A 24224-nucleotide genomic window follows, 5' to 3' on the forward strand; every position below is an offset into this window, starting at 1 on the left:
TTTTAATCTAAACTTTGTTTTAACGCCCGTAATAACAGACTCTGAAAGCCACACTTAAAAACCTCACGCAACAGTGCGCCATCTAGTGAGACAAAAAACGATAGCCCTCATTAGTGTGAACAAAAATGTGGTTTAAGCCACGCGCTGTGTTAGGTTACATGTTACATGTGTAGTTGTTGGTGGTCACTATTTATAAATTTAAGAGAAGATGAGAAATAAAATATCCCCAATGCGTGTTTCTTGTCAGTGTCTTTAATTGCACAACTTTATTGACAGGTTACAAACCGAAACATGAAAATGAATTAAGGGGCTGTTTCACCCATCCATGGATTAGTGTTAACTGGCGGTTAGGTGTGATGCCGTCTCTATTTGTTTTGTTCAAATAGACGGAGACGGCATCACATTTAACCGTCGATTAACGCTAATCAATGGATGGTGAAACAGCCCCTAAATATTGTACTTTTTGTCATTTTTGTATGTCTTTGACATGAGTGACCGATTGTTTTGACTGCACACCAATCCCGCGAGAACCCGCGAGCACGGCCGCCGCGCGCGCCGGCAACCCGAGCCCTCGTATCGAGTGTCACGCAAACACCATTGTGCTGACGCTAATACGGTATACTACAACTGAGAAAAACATTCATAAAACAAAATGGCTTAATTGTCTGTGTGCTTTGTCTAATAGCTTTGCGCTGTTGAACGAATGCTGTTTTAGTAACAAAGACGCAAATTTGCCTGGCTTAAAAAAAAATGTCGATTAAATAAGTTACTGCCGATGAATGAAATGAATAAGCAAATGGTTGAACGAGCAGTACCCGTAATAAAAAAAAAACATATAAATTATGTTTTGAGATCTCGAAATAACTCTTCTTTAGATTAATCCATACTATTATTAAAAATGAGAAAATGTGTGTTTGTATGAGCGACGGATCGACGTAATTTTTGGCATAGATATAGTTTATGGGTCAGAGAGTGCCATAAGCTACTTATTATCCCGGAAAAATGCACAAAATCCCGAGGGAATAGCGCGCGATAACCGAAATCCACGCGGGCGAAGCCGCGGGCAAAAGCTAATTAAAGGAATTTATAGCATCAAATCGATCATCGAATAGCTAGGTTTCATCTCAAAATGCATTTTTCCAATTTTGCAAAAACCGACCAGAATTTGATATCTATGGATGGACCTATCAATGGATATTTGGGCAATTTGTTCTCTCTACAGTCTGCAGTCGTCGCACGGCGAGAGGCCGCTGCGCCGGCGCTACGGCTGATTCGGCGCGCGCGCACAATACGCTAACAATAGTACTTATTGACTCAATGCAACACTGGCCGGATGGACACGCCAGCTAATTTACACAAAAAAAACTGAACGACAGGCCAGCATTACCAAAGATATGTTTCAGGGGTCAATTTTAAATCCCATCACGGACCATCATCTTGTTGGATTCTTTAACGCCTCGCAGAGCTTGGGGTCTTCAATTAGTAGAGTTATTAGTAATTAGAATATCAGACGGTTCACTTGAATGAATGATTTCCGTCTTTTTTTTTCATGCCTTGGTCACTTACGTTACATTTTGTGCTCAATCGTCCACTTTTACCGATTTATTGAGAGATACTGTCGAAATGTTGGATTTTACAGAACATTGAAGGCTTATAAAGATTTTATTATAAGCTAGATATTTGGAAGCCACTAACTATAGATGGATAGAGTCGTTGGATTGGAATCTACTTATTTAGGACAAACAGTGTCGAATTAGTCCTTGTCGTTTTAATATTATTAACAAGCCACCATAGTCAAATTTTCAACATATTTTTAAGACTGAAGTAGATAAGTGTTCATAAACTTGTAAAACATATCGGATATAGTTCCACTGCACAACACATAGTTGGCTAGTGTATCCTATTTTAAATAATAGGTTAAAATATTTACCAATGTAATGTTTTAAACTTTCGTGACTCTTTGCGCATAGTCAATATATTTCGGGAAGTCTAGAAACTGAGCAAATTTTAGCAATAAATAGTCATCATCATCATCATCCCAGCCTATATACGTCCCACTGCTGAGCACAGGCCTCCTCTCAGAACAAGAGGGCTTGGGCCATAGTTCCCACGCGGGCCCAGTGCGGATTGGGAACTTCACACGCACCATTGAATCGCTTCGCAGGTTTGTGCAGGTTTCCTCACGATGTTTTCCTTCACCGCAAAGCTCGTGGTAAATTTCAAAATGTAATTCCGCACATGAATGCCGAAAAACTCAGAGGTGCGAGCCGGGGTTCGAACCCACGACCCTCTGCTTGAGAGGCGATAGGTCAAACCACTAGGCCACCACGGCTTAATAAATAGTAGTCATGATTAACTCTCGAGATATATTAGTAAAAAGTAAATAATATAGAAAAATATAAAGCTCTATTACGTCAGTGTACGGTGGCCCTAACGCCGAGACGTTAGAAGATATTCTCTACTTCCCCTCTCTCGCTGCACAAAGGGCCACTGCCACTCTAGCCACACAAATCACAGCCCTATTTCAACCAACAAAAGATGCAACAGATTTTTTAGGTAGTGAATATAATTATACCGGTTGTCAGGTTTGATATAATCACGGCGTTTTTTGTTATCCGGAGTAATTAGGTGAGGTATAAATAAAAGAAGGGTCTAACGGTTTTAGCCCTCGCGCGGCGCGGGGAGCGCTGTTTATACGGATTAGTATAATTTAATTTAATTTATTTAGTTATGCGTACTCTTGTGGTGTGAAAATTGCAGATTAAAATCTTGTATAAAATTTCTTGTAATAAATTTTATCACTGCTTTTCATCGGGTGTTTATTAGCATTAAATACTTAATTTTAATTAAAAATAAGCACTTCTTATTGCGCGATAAAGTGGCACGAGTTTTAATTGAAAGCTTATTAGTATTATTTTAATGCATACACTAACAACTTTAACTCGTCCATCACGCAAGTACCGTTTTACTCGGAGTTTTTTATTTTGTGAAATCGTGTTTTTTTGGAAAAGCTACGTATTTAAATAAGCTTTAAAGATAAAACGTAAACTAAATAAACAGACTTGGGCCGTTGTTCCCACGCGATCGCGCAGGCACAGTGTGGATTGGGAACTTCACAGCATTGAATTGCTTCACAGGTCTGTGCAGGTTGCCTCACGCTGAATTTCTTCACTATGAAGCTCGTGGTAAATTTCAAATGTAATTTCGCACATTGATTAGAAACATAGAGGTGCGGGCCCGAATTTGAGGTCACGAATACTTGGGAGGCAGGTCATACCACTAGACCACCATAGCTGGCTGTATAATACAAGCGTATTAAAGGCTCTCAACAAAAGACTTGAACGCGTGCATGCACTTGACTCAACCGTAAATGCTTTTACTCAACCACTGAATTCGACCATTTGTTAGTTCTTTACCTCAAAAGCATAAATACCTTGTAGCGATTCACCGAATCGCATTTCACCTCGATCGTGTATTAGTGTATTTTAGTACAAACATCAATTAATGCGTCAAATTAATTATAGGGTCCCAAGCAAACATCGATCGCGGGGAAACGCGTCTAAGGGTAAAATACTACACGAAAAATGAGATACTACCACGCACTATATCAATATGCCTAAAAGTTCATTACTTAATACTCAGTTTTGGCGCATTTTTGAGATAAATTTTTTATGCGAAGTCTTTACGTTACTCCCGGATAGTGTTCGAATTGGAATTATACCTTTATAGTTTTTGTGGTACTAGTCGTGACAATGAACTTTTAGGCAAAGTTAGGCGGCGGAAGGTACACAAATTAATCATAGTAATGTAAAAAGCTACGCGGAAAATTGCGTCAAGTACAAGGTTCTACTGAAATTTTGTTAGTTCGAGGTGAAATGCGATTCGGTGAATCGGTACAAGGAATTTACGCTTTTTAAGTAAAGAACTAACAAATGAATTCGACTTAAAATGTTGATTCAACAGTTACGTGAATAGCAAATAGCAAATTTTAATAAATATACTAAAAATGTTTTTCTCATAGATTTGTGTGGGAGCAGGCGGGTCGCGATGCTCGTAAAGTGCAATGGAGCGCAGTGCAAAACATTTTCTTTGTTTCCAAACGTCATTATCTGTATTGTTAATATTTTTTTATAGTAAACCTATCTTATTTTCTCACTGTTAATGTACCTGCCGTTAATGACTCTAATTATTAGCATTATATGTGCTTTGGTCTCTACAAAAAGCTTGTAATCATAAAATCCATTTCGAGACAGAGCCATTTTGAAACAAGAACATTAATGAATCCCTTTTATCCCCACCTAACTGGAATTTCGAGAAACTCGGCTTAGGCTGTGAGTTTTTTGTTAGTCAGTCACGTTACTCTTTTGCACGTAGAGATGTAATTAACTGTCAATCATTAACAAACTATTAAAAATATGTAGTTAAATTCTAGAAGAACTACTTAATAAAATCAGTGGAATAGATCGCGTGCTCGGGCGCACCGCGTGCCGCACAACGGTCCCACGCGGGTTATATCGCGACCTTTTTGTCGCGCGCGACATAAGCACGACAAGACAATGATTAACTGTAGGTAGGTGTTACGTTTGTAACTGGTAAATCAACTTTTTAATGGCAGTTGTCATATTATGATGCGGTAGTTAAAGAAGCCCGCTTCCTGTTCAGGCACTGATTTAATCGCAGAAATCACCTGAGTCATGTGTGTTTAATTTTAATTAATTTATTAAATTAAAGCGAAGAGTTGCCGGTTTTATAATGAAAATGCGATTTATATATTAAACTATACAAAGTTATAACACTTATATGGACCTCAATTTACTATTATTTTTAATCTCTGAATGATGACGCAAAGTACCAAAGTATCTAAGTTTGATATTTAATGAGTTACGATTAATTATTTTAACCGTATGTGCAACGGAATGACGCTAGTGCGTCAAATATTGGGAGTTAAATTAATCGCAATCTTCACCCCGTAAAAAATAAAATCTAGTAATAACAACTGCATCGCCATCTATAGTCTAGGATCCCAGGATCTTCATCCATATGTTTACCGAATGAAAACTATTTATAGTGTGAGTACAGTAGGTATTTTAACAGAAAATATGAATCCATTGTACCCATTATTCAAATTTTACATTGTAACAAGGCCTGTAGTTAAGCTAAATTGAATTCGCTCGGCAAAGGCAAGAACATACTTTCCATCTCGTGAATTTCTTATCCGTTGGATCGATTAAATACTTCATCCGAACCTACTATTTGCATGTCTATCTATACCATGTAAGTATACGTAAGACCAGGTATGCATTTGAAGTCGGATTAATGATACAAACGGTACGATGATAATTACACGCCATGACTCGGCGGACGTTTTAAATACAGTTGCGGGCCGTGTTAAAATTGTTGGCAAATTTTGATGTTGCCATGATAATGAAATGGGACTGGCGCACTTTTTAAATGGCAAAAACGGAACCCTTATAGTTTCGCCATGTCTGTCTGTCTCTCAGTCTGTCTGTCTGTCCGTCCGTCCGCGGCTTTGCTCAGGGACTATCAATGCTAGAAAGCTGTAATTTTGCACGGATATACAGGGTGTCCCAGAAGTACCACGTCACAGTGACACCAGACGTAGGCCAGCTCAAGAGGAACCTAACCAACCTAACATGACCCCAGTAAAAGTTGCACGGTTTTCGAGTTATTACCGAAATAAAGATTTTTGGGGATACTCCCCTTTGTCTTGACATTTTTAGTACCAGCATCGACTTGGAAAGCTCTTAATAACAGTTTTTTATGTGTATCGAATCGTGAATAGTTACTTCAGAAGTGCAGTGTGTTATTTTGTCAGTAACTACCGCAAAATGCTGAAAAAAACTTTATTAATCTTGATTTAAGTTGTCTCAAAAATAAGAATTTCAACTTTAACCATCTGCCATGAAAAAAATTTACTAGAAACGAAACAAACAAATAACGCCAATAAATTAGACATTTTATGCAAATTAAGAAATGGTATGACACATGTATCTTACTGAAATAACATTAGGCATTCTTATCACTTTGCTGATGCCGCAAGCCGTCACTGTTAAGTAAAAACATGTTACATTACCTACTAATTTATTGAATCAGGCGTTACTTTGCCGAGGTTCATATTAATGAACTGAAACAATCACCTACTTTGCTCACCCGCGACCTTATGATAGCTACGTTTATACTAGAAATGTGTGTTCATTCAGTTCCTCCTCCTCCACACTGCAAAAATACATGGTAGTTCGAAGGACTCGCGCTGCTAGCAGACTTGACACCCCACACTTCAGTCTACTCGTGACCACGGCCACTGTAATGTTGCCGAAACGTCGAGGTAAATATTACTCGTGTGTGTAAGCGTGGTAAGTCCCGTAGTCCCGTTGGTGGTATTATGAATATGAATGAAAGTTTAAAACGTTAGGTAATATTATTTGGTTAACGCTGTAATCTGGACATCTTTAAGGTCAAAGTGAACAGACACCTTCTAGACAAACGTGTACCATCTGAGGCCTCATCTTCGCCGTCCATCAAGCGAGATTGAGGCCAAACGTAAGCCTATTAAAAATATTCTAAAACCCAATTTATTTCAATGAAATATTGTGGACTGAAGAATCGGCTTGCAAAAGGGATGGATATTTCAATTTACACAAGCTGGCAGACAGAAAACCAACACATACACATGAAGAACGAGAAGATCGGTCCCAATATCAATTCAAAATTAATTTGTGGACTGGAATTCTTAATGGTCAAATTGTGGGACCGGTCGAGTTGCCTCCTATTTTTAATGGTAGAAACTATATTTTACAGTTTTTGCAAAACGACTTGCCTGGTTTATTAGAAGATGAGAGAGTCCATGGGAGACAATTTGAACATTTATTGTGAACTAAATTTATTCCAATAAATGAATGAAAGATAAACCTGTTTTTAACCACCCACGCAAAAATAAGGGTGTTATAAGTTTGACCGCTATGTCTGTCTGTCTGTCTGTGGTACCGTAGCTCTTAAACGCGTAAACCGATTTGAATGCGTTTTTTTATTATTTGAAAGCAGGTTTTCTAGCGATGGTTCTAAGACATACTCTATCAAAATCATTTCAGCCGCTTTTGAAATATTGAACTTTGAAGTGACAAAGTTGGGGATTTTCCAACTTTTTTTTGGTTAGGTTATATCCGGTTCTTTAGGATCCGGTCCTAGCCTTGAAAAGGGAGACAAATATTAATATTTAACCTTCGTGCATTTGGCAAAATAATTGTATCAGATAATAGATGAGCTATCGCTATACACAGCATTTTTGTACCACTTAGCAGGGACTGCTTTCGGAGTTCCAGTTTTAAGTTGGTTCGATAGGGCTTCGCTAAAGTGATAAGAATGTCTGATGATCTTGGAGTAAGATACATGTGTCATACCATTTCTGAATCTGCATAACATGTCTAATTTATTTACATTATTTATTTGTTTCGTTTCTAGTAATTTTTTTTCATGGCAGATGGTTAAAGTTGAAATTCATGTTTTTGAGACAACTTAAATCAAGATTAATTAAGTTTTTTTCAGCATTTTACGGTAGTTACTGACAAAATAACACACTACACTTCTGAAGTAACTATTCACGATTCGATACACATAAAAAACTGTTATTAAAAGCTTTCCATGTCGATGCTGGTACTAAAAATGTCAAGACAAAGGGGAGTATCCCCAAAAATCTTTATTTCGGTAATAACTCGAAAACCGTGCAACTTTTACTGGGGTCATGTTAGGTTGGTTAGGTTCCTCTTGAGCTGGCCTACCTCTGGTGTCACTGTGACGTGGTACTTCTGGACACCCTGTATATGTAAACTATGCCAACAAAATGGTGCAATAAAAATTAAAAAAAAATCTTTTAGGGTACCTCCCATAGACGTAAAGTGGGGGTTTTTTTTTTCTCATCCAACCCTATAGTATGGGGTATCGTTGGATAGGTCTTTTAAAACCATTAGACGATTTTTCGATTCAGTGATTTGTTTGCGAAATATTCAGCATTCAGCAGTAAATAGCAGCCTAAGGTATAAAATATACCTAAACTTAGAAGATTCCGTATAAAATACGAAATCCTTAGAAAAATATTACTTAATTTTTTCAAAATGGCTACGGAACCCTATTTCGGGCGCGTGCGACACGCTCTTGACCGGTTTTTCTTTTTTATATTAATTATTTTAAAAAACCTTGATGGTGGCGCCCCCTCCCTTCAGTGTTTGAGAAAAACTGTTAATAAAACTGCCAATGAGTAGCATTTTTCTTTTTTTTTTCTTCTTCATTTCTTGTCTTGAGGATTTGGCGCCCCCATGAAACTGCTGCCCAGGGCAAGTGCCCCGGTTTGCCCCCCCTTAGATCCGGGGCTGTCAATAAGTAGGTAGATGTAGGTAAGTGTTTACGTCTACGAGCCAACATATGAAAGAAACATGTGGAGGGAATAATAGGCCTGCATTTTATCACGCCATGAATTTAGCGCATGATTATTATTTTCATACTTAAATGGTACAGAACAATAATTAATTAAACTAAGTGTCGCCCGCGTGAGCACGCGCTGCGGCTGCGCCACTTTCCTCGCTCATTTGAATAAAATTTTATCTTAAATCTGTACAATTATGGCGGCAGACTGAGATGATACTAGTTAGCTCGAGTATTCAGTTTACTACTTAAGCATGGTAGGTATTTAAGTATTATAAACAAGATAATTCATATAATGATACAGGTTAGGCTTAGGCTAACTATGATTCCAATTACTATGGAAATGACCGAACGGCTCGCCAGTTAACTTTTGCGAACCGACGCTATTATATCGACTAGAAATCGATTTATAGATCAGCATTGCTGTAGGATTATTTTTATCATAACTTTAGCCGTCTAGGTCCTAAGTAAGCTAGAATGGGTTCGCCCTTGGATGGCATACTGTCCCCAAGAACGTGGAACATAAAAAAAATACAACCGAATAGATAGCCTCCTCCTTCTTTTGAAGTCGGTTAATAACTAAGTGTTAACATTATGAATTCTGCAGTATAATTCAAATGAACGCTCGTGGCTCACGTATACAGCTTCTCATAGTTTTACATGGTTTTACTAACAGGCAGGCAAGAGACGCGTAGTAATTTTATAAAAGAGACATGGGAGGCGCATATTATAAAAGTTTGAGAATCTGTGGACTAGGAATACTACTATTGTGTACTAACCACTAGCTTTAGCCAGTGGATTTCCTCGTTCAAAGAGAAAGTTGCAACATGATACATTGTACAGTCCGCCGCAGGGCTTGACCTCGCGACCCCGCGATAAGAAGATCGTGGACGCCTGCGCCACTGGTTCCCAACACGCGGAGCAGGGGACCTATTTTTGAAATTCAATCGCTCAAAAACACCTCTCGAATGTGGTATAAATATGTTAACAGCTACGAAATAATCGGTCGAATTAAATTTAGCCATTTTTAGTATATTCCATATAACAGATATTCTTTAGAATGAGTCAATCAATCAAATTAAAACCAAAACAAACTGCAGTAGCGCTCATAAATTGTGAGAAGGTCAATAAGACCGATGTATTAAGTAACGACTCTATTCTGAAAGTACATAGTAGCGGTGAAATTTGCTAACTCTACCGGTAAAGTCAAACATAGTTACTTAGAAGTAGAACTGTCGCAAAGCCTTGGTCGTTGCGCTCGCTTACTACCTCGAGAGGTAGCTCGCGTGTACGCGATTTTAATGCTTCTAAGACAGGAGGATAGCTTACGGTGGATGTTTAGGTACTGGTTACTTTATGTTTACAACCGGCTGTATTTCGAGCTCGTGTCTGCATAGTAAATTGTTTTGACACGCGAACCGGAGCAAAATTCCAACCGACCGTGGTCGGACTCGAGTGTATGTATACTTAGTTACTTTAAATGCTAATTTATGTGCCTATTACAGTTAGATGAGCACTTTATTTTATGTGGCTGTACTGAGCCAGAGAACTGCTTAAAGATTTATTTATTTATTTAATGAAATAATTACACAGCATTACAGACAAGCCAAAACACTGTGAAATTCATAAAATATTAACAAGCACAACACATGACACATGGCACAAAAGATAACAGAATTAACATTTACAAACAATTTAGTGAAGACGGACGGTCCTCCTTCGCCTCACAGAACCTCATACACTCGCTACATAAAGTCTTCCAGCTACTAGCAAAGTTATCACAAGATCATAATAATGTTTAGGTAGTTCTTTTAGACAATCTTATCAAATCTTATTAATCTTAAATCTATATAAATATTAATGTGCTGCTAAGCGCAAAACTCGGGAACGGCTAGACCGATTTCGCTTATTCTCATTTTGTTGTGTTCTTTATTGTCAGGAGAAGGTTTTATGGAAGAAAAACAACAACGGGGGCGAAGCCGCGGGCAACAGCTAGTAAAAAATAAATCTCAATTTAATTTGCTCAGTTTAATGTAACTGTCAAACTTAAACCAAGTTTGAAAAATAGATTCAGAACTTTTTTAAGTCACATCAATAAAAATTTAATTAGTTTTATTCGTATTCATATGTGTAAACATAAAATGCAAAATAAACTAAGCAAAAGTTATGAAAGAAAACTTACCAAAACAAACAAAAAACAAAAATCCCTTTAATGTCCAGTTGAACCAACACACATAAACCACATTGTCACTTTAAACCACAACACTAAATCCCACAAAACTCTTCTAAGTATCGTCCTTTACGCGCAATCGTGCTTACTGGGAAGGCTGCGGAGCCGGGCGCTTCGCTCCGAGCTCGCGAGTGGACTGGCTTGGCTGGGGTTTGGTTGGGGCTCGGGGCTTCGTCGCGGCGCCGCTCGGGGTCGGGGCTGCGAGCCGAGGCGCCTCGCGGCCGGCGGCCCACCACTAGTTTTTAAATAACATTTGCACTAAAATTATAGGTCCCTACTAATTAATAATAAGAAAAACAAAAACAATAATATTAAGATAAGATAATCGTTCTAAAGTTAATAAAAATCAAAATCAAAAATCAAAATCATTTATTCAGTAAATAGGCCGCAATGGGCACTTTTACACGTCATTTTTTAAACTACCAGCGCTTTCGGAAAGACCATCATTGCCAAGAAGAATGCGCCGCAAGAAACTTGGCAGAAAGTCAATTTTTCAACATAAAATAATTACAAATAAAATACTTAAAAACTACAGTATACAATGAAATAAAAGAAAATACAAAAAATAATAATAATAATACAGGGATGTATGGGGTCCCTTAGTTACAAAACTAAACACTAACTATAATCTACGTTCAGTGGAAGTGTAGACTGCTTCCACCGTCATAAATTAAAAAAATAAATAATTATAATAATAATAATTTAATTCTGAAATTTACATTTCAGGTCAAGTAACCATTAAACTTTTGGATTCCGAAGGCAAGCTCACGTCTGCCGCCCCCAAAGTTAGCTCACACGAACTCATGTCATGCTCTGAAAGCAGAGCGGTACCGAGGGCATGGTATTGCTTCCGTTCCCATAAGCTCTATGGGATCGTCTTGGGAGCTTCGACGTCGCGGGCCTGTGACTAGAAATTAAACTAAAAATATACAAGTTTAAAATCCATAAGCTTAACAAACTTAACTGGAAGAGATCCCTTTAAGGGATAAGTTTTTCTTTGTACATCTCATTATATTTAATACGCATAAAATACTTAAATTACTAGTAGAGTAATTATTTTTAGTGGTAAAGTATAGATAATTAAAAATATATGATATTTTGTTTCTTCCCCATCAAAGACGAACTTATCCCTTCGAATAAAGTGCAATGTATTTATTACCTACGTTTATCATGTGCTAATCTTATATAACTTATGAATACCTAATCAGACAAATAACTACCTATTAAGAAACACACGCGCAACTCTTATCACTATCAGATAGGTACAGACGTTTTTGAAAACATTGTTCAATCGTTTCTCATTAAAAATCAGTGCCTGGTGTAATGTATCATACATACCCAAGCTACTTAACTAGTAGATTATCTTAATTTGAACTCTCAAGGTTTACTCTGATAGAAACATTACAGTTAAGATTGTTAAAGGTCCCCTTCGCCGCTAAACGCCTCTAAACAGCGTCATCCGCTGCTCGCAAGAACCAGCACTTAAGCAAATAAGTACTTAACCGTTTCATCGGGAAATCCTATTCAATCTCAGATTGAAGCGAATACTTACCATGTTTTATTTAAATCAATTTTCCGTCTAGTTGCAATAATAACTGTTATTGCGTGTTTCGTAAGTGCGTAGCCACTGGCGTAGTATGTTCATTAGCCGGTTTGGATGCGGCAATTGCACGCCTAGAAATCGTCGTGTCAATCAAGAGCGTCGGAAGAAGGTGAGTCTGCGCAATTATTTGTATAATTGGAACATTGTAGTTCGAAATCAAAACGTTATAAATAAGGTAGTCCGTAAAGGGCTCTCTAACTTGATTTTAGGGTTCCGGAGCCAAAATGGCAAAAACGGAACCCTTAGTTTCGCCATGTCTGTCTGTCTGTCCGTCCGCGGCTTTGCTCAGGGACTATCAATGCTAGAAAGCTGTAATTTTGCACGGATATATATGTAAACTATGCCGACAAAATGGTACAATAAAAAATTCAAAAATAAATTTTTTAGGGTACCTCCCATAGACGTAAAGTGGGGGTGTTTTTTTTTCTCATCCAGCCCTATAGTGTGGGGTATCGTTGGATCGGTCTTTTAGAATCATCAGGGGTTTGTTCAGACGATTTTTCGATTCAGTAATTTGTTTGCGAAATATTCAACTTTAAAGTGCAAATTTTCATGAAAATCGAGCGTCCCTCCCCCTCTTAAATCTAAACCGGTGTGTGGAAAAATCTCAGCAAACCCCTAATGGTTTTAAAAGACCTATCCAACGATACCCCATCCTATAGGGTTGGATGAGAAAAAAAAACACCCCCACTTTACGTCAATGGTACCACAAAAAAATTTTTTTTTATTTTTTTTTTATTTTACCATTTTGTCGGCATAGTTTATATATGTATATATCCGTGCAAAATTACAGCTTTCCAGCATTGATAGTCCCTGAGCAATGCCGCGGACGGACAGACAGACAGACAGACATGGCGAAACTATAAGGTTTCCGTTTTTGCCATTTTGGCTCCGGAACCCTAAAAACGATACTAAAAAACATTAATTATGTTAGTTAGTATAGGTAGTGTTCCTGTGTTACAAACTAAATCAGAACATTTTCTATTATTGTAATCTTTAAAATATGTGATCCACAGCAGCAGAGTATTTAATTAGTTAGTGATCTAATAGGTACCTAAGTAATTAGAGAATACACGCGCGCGTCGTCACAGTCCCATTGCGCACGCGCCTGCTCCGCTGCCACCGCGGCTAGCACGAGCGGCCGCGACTGCCCTCTACATGCCTCCCTATCTAAACAACCAAGTCAGACAGAGTGACACTGAGTGAGAAACGCAAAATCGTCAAGCGTTTTAGCCGAGCAGGTCGCCTAGATATTTTAATGTGCTGTTTTTGCGCTTCCTACGCTTTCAAAAGCATTTGGGTTTTAATTAGAAGCCATAATTACCTGTTTAATTTTTAATGTTTCTAGGCTACTGAGAGATCATCAACGGTGAGTAATAAATGACGTTTGAATATTTAATACGATTAAAAAATGCATTATCTATTTGATGAATTCAACTGTTTTTTATTGGAGTTAACATTCGCTCACTTTATAATGAACTAGTCTATGCCCGCGACTCTGTCTGCGAAAAATTCGTTTATCACTATCCCGCTGGAACTTTGCAATTTTCCCTGATAATAACTAACTATCCTATTCTTTTTCCATGATCTCAAACTATCTTCATAGCAAATTTCATTACACTCGGTTCAGCGATTAAAATTTAATCATGAAGAGGTAACAGATGGACAGACATACTTTCACATTTGTAATATTTAATAAGGATTGGTGAAACTGGAAGCGCACTGGAAGCGAAGCGTTGGCAGGCCTCCCACCAGGTGGACTGACGACATCGTGAGAGTAGCGGAAACCGGTGGATGCAAGTGGCGAGTTGTCGTTCATTGTGCCGTTCTAAGGGGGAGGCCTTTGTCCAGCAGTGGACGTCTTCGGGCTGATGATGATGATGATGATGGTGAAACTGGCAGACCATGAAAACGGTAAAGGATCCTGGACAGCAACGCGATGCACTACGTCCTAGTCTCTCTTAGTTTGAATGAAACATTCATATCCAATCTACCAATGTATAAATGGTAAAGAAATTATGTGTGTGACGATGAAGATGGAGCTGTAGCTGCGCCCGCGCCGGCGGCAGCCGAACGTACGCGTGAAGGCGCGGCCATATGCAGTCGCTCGGCGCTCGTTTCCAGCATCAAATCTGGTCACGTGACATATAGCGATAAAACTGAAAATGTTGAGCTTTTTCGCTGAAAAAAAAACACCTTCAATTTCGGGATAAATACTTGTTATTTTTTTTTCATTCACTCTGAGTTCGATTCCCTGCGGTGGTCTTATTTTTCTGGTTTTTCTATGCATCTATATTTCAGTTTGTATTTTCGATATGGGTTTTACGGGATGACCATAAAAGTAACAAAAAAATTTGGAATTGAAATAAAAAATACAAAAAGATTCCAAAAAACCAATCTAAATTTGATTGCTTAATAACAACATCTCTTGTCCGGGTGAGCGGTTAGTTCCAATGGGGTGGTGAAAGTTTCTCGATGAGGGCTACAGCATAGATGTCGCTAGTGTCGCTGCTTAAGTGACTAAAAATAAGAAAACAAACAAGCTGAGATATGTGGTGCATAGGAGAAATTCGTGTCTGTATCACTGTCCAGTGGTGGTGTAGTGGTATAGCACGTGGCACGGAATGCCGAGGACCTGGGTTCGATTCCCAGGGCTGGTCTTATTTGTCTGGTTTTTCTATGCATGTATATTTCAGTTTGTATTTTCGATATGGGTTTTACGGGATGACCACTACAATTTATTTTATCTGTACCACTGCCACGACTGCTGCTAAATGAGATTAAGAAATCAGCTTCCAAGACCAAGATCATTCCCGCAAGCAGCCCTCTTGACGCTGCTTTTTTGAGTCGCGGGCAATTTAAAATAGGGTCACGTGACCAGATTTATCGCTGGACAAGAGCGTCGAGCGACTAGCATGTGGCCGCACATTGAATCATAAAAGGCATCCACACAAATTAGGAGGGGTCGTTGCACTCAATTATTTAGGTAAACTTTGCGTGGAATATGCTTCGACTATAATAGCGTCTGAGATTTAATTATGGCAAAAAATGGTAAGCAAAATATATTACGCAGTAAAAAACAAAAAAGAAACGCATTCACTGAACTTTGCTAACTACCAAATTAAATCGATACGAGATAATAATGAAGTCCATGACGTCATATTTAAATTAAATATAAATAAATATATCATTGGACACTTGACACCAATTGACCTAGTCCCAAACTAAGCAAAGCTTGTACCAAAGTCTAAGCTTACACTGTGCTTGTACTATGGATACTAGGCAACGGATAAACATACTTATATAGATAAATACATAATTGAAATGAAATAATTTGTAAAAAGTCATTCAGTCAGTCAGTTTAGTGAGGTAAATAAGACCATTTCAAATTTCAAATCAAAATATATTCAGTCCTTTTCACGCTTCATTCGTTTTAAATTAAACTCATAATCCTCCTGTTTGAAATCGTAATATCTTTTGTACCTATCTTGTCTGTGCGAGCGCTCGTCAGAGCCGTGGCGGTCGCTGCGTTCATGCTTGTCTTTGGAGTCACTATACCTCGATGGTTTTGAACTATCTTTGTATTCCCTCGTCCTTGAATGACTCGAGTCTCCTGTTTCATCTTTTCTATGTCTGTCTCTGCTTCTATAGTAATTTCTATCTCTGTTGCTCTCTTTCGAAGAACTAGAGTATCTGTCCCTTTCGTCTCTATGCTTATCTCTTTTATAATCACCATATTTCTTTTCCCTCTCTCTTTCCTTGTGGGTATCTCTAGGTTTATCCTTTTGTCTCGATTCAGGTTCTCTGTATCTGCCTTCTACAGGTTCTTCCTTAATATGAACCTCTTCATATTTTTTGGATCTGTTTGTTTCTTTATTAGTGTTCAAATTATGGGGCTGTCCAGCGTCGCTGACTGCAGATTGCGTTTCAGAATAATGCTCCATCTATAAAGTAATCATGTGATTAGGTAAATACAGCCATGTATAGATATGGAGTGGGTGATTCCTCATGTTTATGCAGATAATTAAGTACATTTTAGAACTTGAAGGTCGGAGAAAACTGTTACTGAACCAGTAAATATCAGTCATTATCTACACTTACCGTTAGGTGAGATAGAGGACAATAACTGGTATTTTTTAAATTTAAAATAAATGAATCCTGTCTAACTCTTGCATCAGGTGTTTATTTAATTGATAGTCAAGGCACATATTTTTCAAACTTTGAACAGATATAAATGAATGATCCCGACTATATATACTTTTTCTTTAACATGATTTTAAACCATTGGTTGTAATATAACTGCTAATCTAAAATAACTACTTCATTATATTTTTATTATGATCTTTTTCTACAAAGTACTTTTCGTTGACTGTACTTGCATTGTTAGTTATCTAAACTTATATATTCGTACCAACATTCAAGCTGATGCCATTAACCTGCGGGGACAATCCTGGTCGGGACAACTATAATTTTATTACTATCGGGAAGTGGTCGAACAATGGTTTGCAAATATGAAACCACAACATACATACGAACGCTGCAAGTAAAATAAAAGCCTGTATGTAACAAATAAAGTAGGTAACCTGTGTGGCGATGAGGTCCCGCAGTACGTCCGAGTAGTTGCGCGTCTTGGCGGCGCCGCGGTACTTGGTGCGGCGGCGCTTCATGTCGCGCAGCTCTGCCAGCACGGCCGCGCGCGACTTGCTCCGCGCGCCCGGCTGCGACCCTTCGCCGCTGCAACAACGTGCCGTCAAGAGGACATTACTCATAATATTCACATTTTTCGAGACACCATAGATACACAAACTTTGTCTTTCATTGATAAAGAAGAATAAAAATGAGACAAGAAATGAGCAACTGAGCAGCGGGCTACTATTAAATTCGAAAATCAAAGTTCGTGTTGTGCCGTCCCACGCACTCTCGTATTAAACAATATTAGTGTCAGTGGGATGGCAAGAGACCGAGGTTCGATTTTTGCACTTCATAGTACAGGGCCTGAGCAGCAAGGCTCCATCAGCGTATAACTTCAGTCCTGACCTTTTTTTATCATACATAGTTCTACAGACCGAGCCGAGAATTCTAAGTTTTGTGATTTTGGCAATTACTTACATAAATTTAAAGTTCATATTTCATTAAAAAAATTGTACTCCACCAGGTACATTCAGCAGTTATTCTTACAATTGATTTCTACTTTGTGAAGTCTTGTACACAAGGAATTACGAGGATAAATAATTCATAGGTATAATATCAAAAGTTTCAAATTATCAATCTGTGTTTGCTGCTGTTATCAAAGTTGCTGTTAGCTGCTGGAATGAAAAATAGACAGCAAACGAGGAAGAGGAAGACCAAGATTGACTTATTTTAACTAGGTGAAGGAAAGGGTAAGTGTTGTGTAGTATCAGGAAGTCAAACAGCTGGCCAAAGACCGTGCGGAGTGGCAATTACTCCACCAACAAGAATATAGCTCTTAAATTTAAGAAGAAAAGAGATCAGTTACTAAATCAATTAAGGGTGGTGGATCTATTTTAACCAAATGCAAGTAATTTCTAATTTCTATACAACATGGTGTTAGGTTGGGTAAGTGTGATGTGAACAGCAGTGCCTCTAACACCTCAGCCCACAGGTACACGCATACAACTAAAATAAATACACGTATATGGAATAATGCTTACTGTGGTAAGGCAAGCTCCAGTAGATGATGGCAGGAGGGCACTGCGTTTACCACAGCATCATGTATGGCCCGGCGTTCGTCCATGCTGTAGGCATGCTGCAGGCGCTCCAGGGTCAACGGCTGGCACTCCTCAGGTCCCCTGCCTTGGTGCCCTTGGTTATATTCAGGAAACTTACATGTTGCAGGTAAAATTACATTCAATATGTTGTACATATTTTCAAAAATTAAACTATGATTATAAATTTCATACAAATATTAATCTAATTAATAAAGGATACAATTAGCCCATGAATCTGGGACAAGATACTGTATGCACTGTAAAAATTATGAAATATTAGTGGGTACCTAAATTGGCAAATAATATATTGAAGTTAAAATTGTGGTGCTTCTTACCTTTCTGGAAGAGTGGATCTATCTTTGCTGCATACTCTATGATGTTTGTAATATCATCTTTATCTGTAATTATTAAAAGGCATGATCAGAAACTATTTGTAGAGCCAATGTGACAATACACAACAATAGTGTGAAACCAATATAAGAATGTATTTCTGTCTGAATGTGTTTTTTGTATTTTGTAGGTCCGCCCGGATTGCTACCACCATCTTGCTCGCTAATCCTGCCGTGAAACAGCAGTGCTTGCACTGTTGTGTTTCGACGTGGAGAGTAAGACAGCCGGTGAAATTACTGGCACTCTAGGTATCCCATCTTAGGCCTCTAGGTTGGCAACGCATCTGCAACCCCCCTGGTGTTGCAGGTGTCTATGGGCGGTGGTGATCTCTTATCATCAGGAGACCCACTTGCTCGTTTGCCATCCAGTTGAATAAAAAAAAAATATATATTTAAAAATGAATGCAAGGAAACAATAAAAAGAACTGTACTGGATAAGTAATAAATTGATTTATCTTGGAAAGTCTTACATAAAACAGAACTAATCCTCATCACTACTTTCAAAATACCTATTTAGCTGAAAAGCAATAAGCTTTTCATAATATAAATAAATGGGGACCGCTAATTATTTGTACCGAATAAAAACAATTATCTCTGTCCGTTTTCCTTTCCCCCCCCCTGCATCCTCCCACCCGTTAGGCTTCTATTTTGACAAGTACTGAATGCCTGGTTTTTGTCTCTACTTTGTTAACAATAATATAAGTATCATACTTAGTGTAATGAGAGTGTCAGCTTGGGCATCAAGTGGTTCTGGCAACAGTTGCTCATCTGTCGAGTACCCTGCACTTCGCAAGCGGCATTCCCTCTCATGAATGTCCAGCCTGTTTGGTGGAACTGTGTGACTGCAGTCATACCTGCATGGAGCCATTGGTAAACCCTGGAAAGATTAGTAATTATAACCAATGTCAATAACCTATAAAATAAATAAATTTTACTTATTTTGTGTTTTTTTTACCTCAATCAAATATTGACGATCCCATTGCAAACTTTGCAGAATCATAGTGACTTCAGTGTCAATGCTTTGGATATATGAACTTAGTTTGGATAACTCCGTCCGCCTTTTATCCATTTTAAACTTATTTCAGTTGTGCTTGAATTTGTCTATCTTTAAATTTTGTAGCAACGCAGATTTAGTGCTATATTTAAAAATTTATATGTATTTCTTTCTTCGAAATAAAATAGTGTAGTTCAGTTCAGCAATTTTTAATTCTTTTTCTTTGCAAAATAAATATTATATCTGCAAATAAAACTATAAACTACTAAACTAGACGTCAACGTCAAACCTTGAGGGCTACTACGAAATTCGAAAATCGAAATTCGTATCGTACCGCTCCTATAACTCTCGTATTAAATAATATAAGCGTCAGCGAGACGGTAAGATATGAACTTCGACTTTCGAATTTGGTAGTAGCCCATATTCCGGATCTTAGTTGCCAGCGCTAGTTTTTAGTTTTTACCATTATGAAAAGACCCTGCTACTACGAAATTTGAAAATCGAAGTTAGTGTCGTTCCATTTCCATCCCTCTGACTCTTATGCTAACTCCGCTCCGATTTTCGAATTTCATTAGGCCCTCTGCGACTGACAATTTCACATACAAATAAAAACGCTGAAAAATCTCAATATCTATCGTGTATAGCAAACTTAAAAAATAAACTATCTGTGGAACCGAGGATGTAGAATTTTGACAGTTCTTCTACTCATCCATTTCCACCGCATGAAGACGTGTGTGGAAATCCTGAATGTGTGTTAAAAATGGCAGATTCCGAGGTAATTTCAATTCACACGTGCTTAACAATGATATCAGACTATATGGAGATTCTGTACTTATCATTTTGTTACCAGGTTCAGAAGAAACTGAAGGACATATCTTTTAAAATCCAGACCGCAAGTTTGAAGGGGCGACGTGAAGTAGTAAAGGAAATTCAAGATGTTTTATCAACACCAGGTAAGTGAGAACAACACCTTTCATGCATAATGTTAGCTTACATAGTGATCAGAAAAACAAAAGTATCTAAAGTGCTTGGAAATTATTGACGTTATAGGTTGTGCCTGGAGCTTATTGATCCAGTATTCTATTTTTATAGCTTGTAAGTTGCAACATTTAACTAAGACCATAGAAAGCTATTAGGTAGCTTAATTTGTACAGTTAACTGTATATTTTAGGTTTAAATGTCCTAATGTTGAATGCAAGAAACCATAATTACACCATACTTAGAAAGAACTGGAATGATAACTATCTCTTAATTTTACAATATATTTACTACTATTGATATTCAAAGATATTCCTTAATGCAGTATTTAATCTATGTTCTTTTGTGCTTGTATTTCTGAAACAGGCAGATATCTGAAACAGAATTATGAGACATTTTAGTTTTTAATGAAGGTTGAACTATTTTTACTGCTACAATACAGTAATACTAAATGATTAACATATAAATAGACTGTAGAAAACTATCCTATGTCCTTCCCCGGGACTCAAACTATCTGTATACCAAATTTCATCTAAATTGGTGCAGCGGTTTAGATGTGATGGAATAAGATATAATACTACTACATAATGTAGTTCTTATCTGACAACTGCATAGTATCTATTATAACTAACTATTTTTAATGTTGAGCACACCCCTGATGTTGAGAATTATTTGTGGTGCAGGCATCACAGAACCAGCAGTGCGCTATGTTTGTCGGGTGCTCATGCTCACGCTGCACCGGTACCGCGACTCAACGTCCCAGTCCTACGTGAAGAACTTGCTGGCTTACCTGGCCTCCAGCCACCGCGAGTGGACACTTCGAAGCTTGCTGCCTGTGCTGCTCGAGGTCTCAGAGCAGCTCCGGAATACTGCTACATCGTGAGATTCACTTTTTTTTTTATGAATGCCCTCCACATTTGATGCAAGGGCCAAGGCAAGAGAGTCCTATTTTCGAGTCCTTCCATCCTGATGCAGTGCAGTACCCTTTTATTATGAAAATGAATTGTTTCCAAGGGTGTATGATAAACAAATTCTGCGTACAAAAACTGAAATATAGTATGCATGGCCAGACCAAACACCAAACACAAACCTAGTTTAACCTAAATTTAAACAAATGATACAAATAATAAACGCATCAGATATTTATTTTGTCACCAAATGAAACCTTATGTTATGTCACAACCTGTGTAGTTTCGTTTCGTTAAGTTTGGCGAGCCCTGCTGTATGAATTAGTTGTTGATTGGCCTTTCCCCCGTCAGTAAGAGCACATGCCAGAGCGGGCTGTTCGCGCTGCGCTGGTCGACGGTGGTGGCGGAGGGCGCGCTGCGCGGCGGCGAGGAGGGCGACGGCGACGGCGTCGACTACGCCGCGCTCGTGCTGGCGCAGGCCAACCTGCTCGCCGTCGTCGTCGCTTACGGAGACAAGCGCCAGAACGAGAAGGCATTCTCTAAGGTTAGCTGTTCTATTTCAACGTTGGTTTAATTTTCAGATGGACATTGTTCCATGTGAATTTTTAAGTATGGCATTTTTGTTAACATAGTTCCAGTTTTTTTTAACCCCTGACGCAAAAAGAGGGGTGTAATAAAGTTTGACCGCTATGTGTGTACTGTGGGCACCGTAGCTCTAAACCGGGTGGACCGATTTGAATGCAGTTTTCTTTATGTCAAATCAGGTTTTCTAGCAATGTTTCTTCGACATGTTTCATCAAAATCAGGTTTTCTAGCAATGTTTCTTCGACATGTTTCATCAAAAACTTTTTAATCAAGGAATACGATTTTTTTTGATATTGCGATTCTCCTTTTGTAGACGCCCTTGTAAAAATGCTTGTAGCTCTAGATATGTATTTGAGCGAGCCATATGCAATTAATTTCGCAACGCGTTTAGGATAGTGCCACGACTAGGGTTGCCAATGTACAGACAATCTTTCCAGTATGGTCTGTTTAGTTTTTTTATGGTTCATGTTGAGAGCGAAAATTTTTAATTAGTAATTGCTTTTAAAATATATATCCGGCTTTAAAAACACGATTAATAGAGCATGTCTGTCTGACTTATAGGGTAAAATGTCCGGTCAAATTAAGCATTGAGTCAGGCTTTTGTGTTTTTGGGTCTGGACGAGACTTCTGACGTCATAATACAAATGAATATGGTTGTGTTGTTATATCCGGTATGGCCCTTAGCTGCACGCGTCATGGCTGACCTTGGGTGGGCGGCTGGACCGCTGGGTGGAGGCGCTGGTGGCGCAGGCGCCGGACAGCGGGCCGCACGTGTGCGTGGCCTTCTCCGCGCTCTGCCGCCACGCGCGCCTGCAGCCCGCGCGCGCCCTCGTCGCGCCGCACAAGGTCAGTGCTCAGGGAACAGTCACGGCAAGTAGCTCAATCGTTGGTGACATGCGAACAAGTTCTTAGAAGACCATAGGCTATGTCTACGCTCGCGATCGATATTAATAATAAGCAAATTGCAGAAGGGAGTTATATTGTATAGTTTTGATTTTTTTTAATTCTTCTGCAATCGATTCTCAGTGGCCCACAAACTTTATTAAGTGATCAACTTGTCTGTCAGGCGAAAATGCTAGAGAGCTTCATAAAGAGCCTGATCAGCGTGAAGGCGCGTCCCAACGCCAACTACATAGCGGGCTGCGCCGAGCTGCTGGCGCTGCTGGACCGCGCGGACCTCCACGACGTGCTGCTGCCCGCGCTGCATAAGGCCATGCTGCGGAGCCCCGAGACCATCATCGAAGCCGTCGGGGCAGTCTTCGACACGCTCGAGGTCCAACTGGACGGAGTCGCTGTTGATATCGGGAAGAATTTAATAGGTAACTTGTGGAATTTGGTTTATGAATTTGTGATTGGTACCAATAAAGAGTTCATGGATAGTTTTTTTGTACCAACAGTTACTTTATGCTATTTAATGGAGCATGTGTAAAATTAATATATTTACCGGAAGCTAATCCCAATTTATACTGTTCTATGTTTATTTCTTCCTTTTAATATATTTTTCTGCATAGGTATCCAATATTTGTAAATACTTTTTTTCTCTTTCTCTTGCATCATGCTGTCACAGGTTTTTGTGACAGGGTTTTAGGCTAGTTCGCGTTAGCATCGTGAAGTTTGTTGGTCAACTTTTACATTATTGTCACGTTTTTACCCGACTGCGAAGAAGGAGGGTTATTGATTGGTTAAATATCTAAATGAGCCAATCTCTAGCAAGACTAACTTCAAATCAACTTTTCGATACTAACACCATCTGGCGATATTCTATTGTTTATTGTATTTATTTTTCGTAAACGTCCGCCTGTTGTTCGGCAGTGAACCTGCACTCGAAGGACGCGTGGGTGCGGTCGGCGGCGCTGGCGGCGCTGGCGGCGCTGGCGCGGCGCTGCGGCGCGGGGGCGGCGCGCGCGCTGCTGGGACACGCCTTCGCCGAGTACCACGGCGCCAGCGGGAAGCTCTCCTCCAGCGAGGATAAGATCGCAGTGCTCAATGTACGTCGCCCGCCGGGACTCTACCTACACCCGCGAACTGGGCCCACCTGCATAATAATCTACAAGAAATATTATTAGAAATTCTCTAACACCATAGCTTATACTTTCTTATGCAATTGATGCAGGTGGTAGGACCTTGTGTAAGGTCCGCCCGGATTGCTACCACCATCTTGCTCGCTAATCCTGCCGTAAAGCAGCATTGCTTGCACTGTTGTGTTTCGGCGTGGAGAGTAAGACAGCCGGTGAAATTACTGGCACTTGAGGTATCCCATCTTAGGCCTCTAGGCAACGCATGGGCGGTGGTGATCTCTTACCATCAGGAGACCCACTTGCTCGTTTGCCATCCAGTCGAATAAAAAAAAATATATATTGGGCCCTGTTGTT

The 24224-nt window shown here is 39.1% G+C and overlaps 3 protein-coding genes across 4 annotated transcripts in view; 1 reads left to right on the forward strand and 2 right to left on the reverse strand.

Moving 5' to 3' along the window:
- sprt (PDZ domain-containing protein sprite) overlaps positions 1-10788 on the reverse strand; it is a 66384-nt gene extending 55596 nt beyond the window's left edge. Inside the window, 1 exon segment of the mRNA XM_074088411.1 lies at positions 10619-10788. The gene's annotated coding sequence lies outside the window, so the exon portion shown is untranslated.
- A 4869-nt stretch (positions 10789-15657) lies between these two features.
- LOC141428426 (U11/U12 small nuclear ribonucleoprotein 48 kDa protein-like) lies at positions 15658-19814 on the reverse strand. Of its 2 annotated transcripts, none has more exons than XM_074088419.1 (6): positions 19343-19814; positions 19099-19264; positions 18334-18396; positions 17942-18083; positions 16853-17003; positions 15658-16213 (listed from the first exon to the last, which is right to left on the reverse strand). In XM_074088419.1, exons 1-6 carry the CDS (start codon positions 19454-19456, stop codon positions 15677-15679), a joined length of 1173 nt encoding a protein of 390 aa, XP_073944520.1. In that variant the 5' UTR covers positions 19457-19814; the 3' UTR covers positions 15658-15676. The 2 variants fall into 2 exon arrangements, with proteins under 2 accessions (XP_073944520.1, XP_073944519.1); XM_074088418.1 differs by having other exon boundaries at positions 17942-18092.
- A 235-nt stretch (positions 19815-20049) lies between these two features.
- The window catches only part of l(3)80Fj (lethal (3) 80Fj), a 49267-nt gene continuing 45092 nt past the window's right edge, over positions 20050-24224 (forward strand). Inside the window, 7 exon segments of the mRNA XM_074088417.1 lie at positions 20050-20156; positions 20232-20334; positions 21043-21238; positions 21619-21811; positions 22537-22698; positions 22919-23171; positions 23665-23840. Coding sequence (XP_073944518.1) covers positions 20142-20156; positions 20232-20334; positions 21043-21238; positions 21619-21811; positions 22537-22698; positions 22919-23171; positions 23665-23840 — 1098 coding nt within the window. The 5' untranslated portion in view covers positions 20050-20141.

The sequence above is a fragment of the Choristoneura fumiferana genome, chromosome 5 (assembly GCF_025370935.1).
Source record: "Choristoneura fumiferana chromosome 5, NRCan_CFum_1, whole genome shotgun sequence".
Classification (NCBI taxonomy): domain Eukaryota; kingdom Metazoa; phylum Arthropoda; class Insecta; order Lepidoptera; family Tortricidae; genus Choristoneura; species Choristoneura fumiferana.

Bases quoted from the DNA above. Each gene is read 5' to 3' on its own strand.
- LOC141428426 (XM_074088418.1), bottom strand. From the start codon at position 19,456: ATGGATAAAAGGCGGACGGAGTTATCCAAACTAAGTTCATATATCCAA. The intron at 19,265-19,342 runs GTAAAAAAAACA...TAATCTTTCCAG, and splicing joins ATCGTCAATATTTGATTGAG to GGTTTACCAATGGCTCCATG. The intron at 18,093-18,333 runs GTAAGAAGCACC...AATATAACCAAG, and splicing joins AGATCCACTCTTCCAGAAAG to GGCACCAAGGCAGGGGACCT.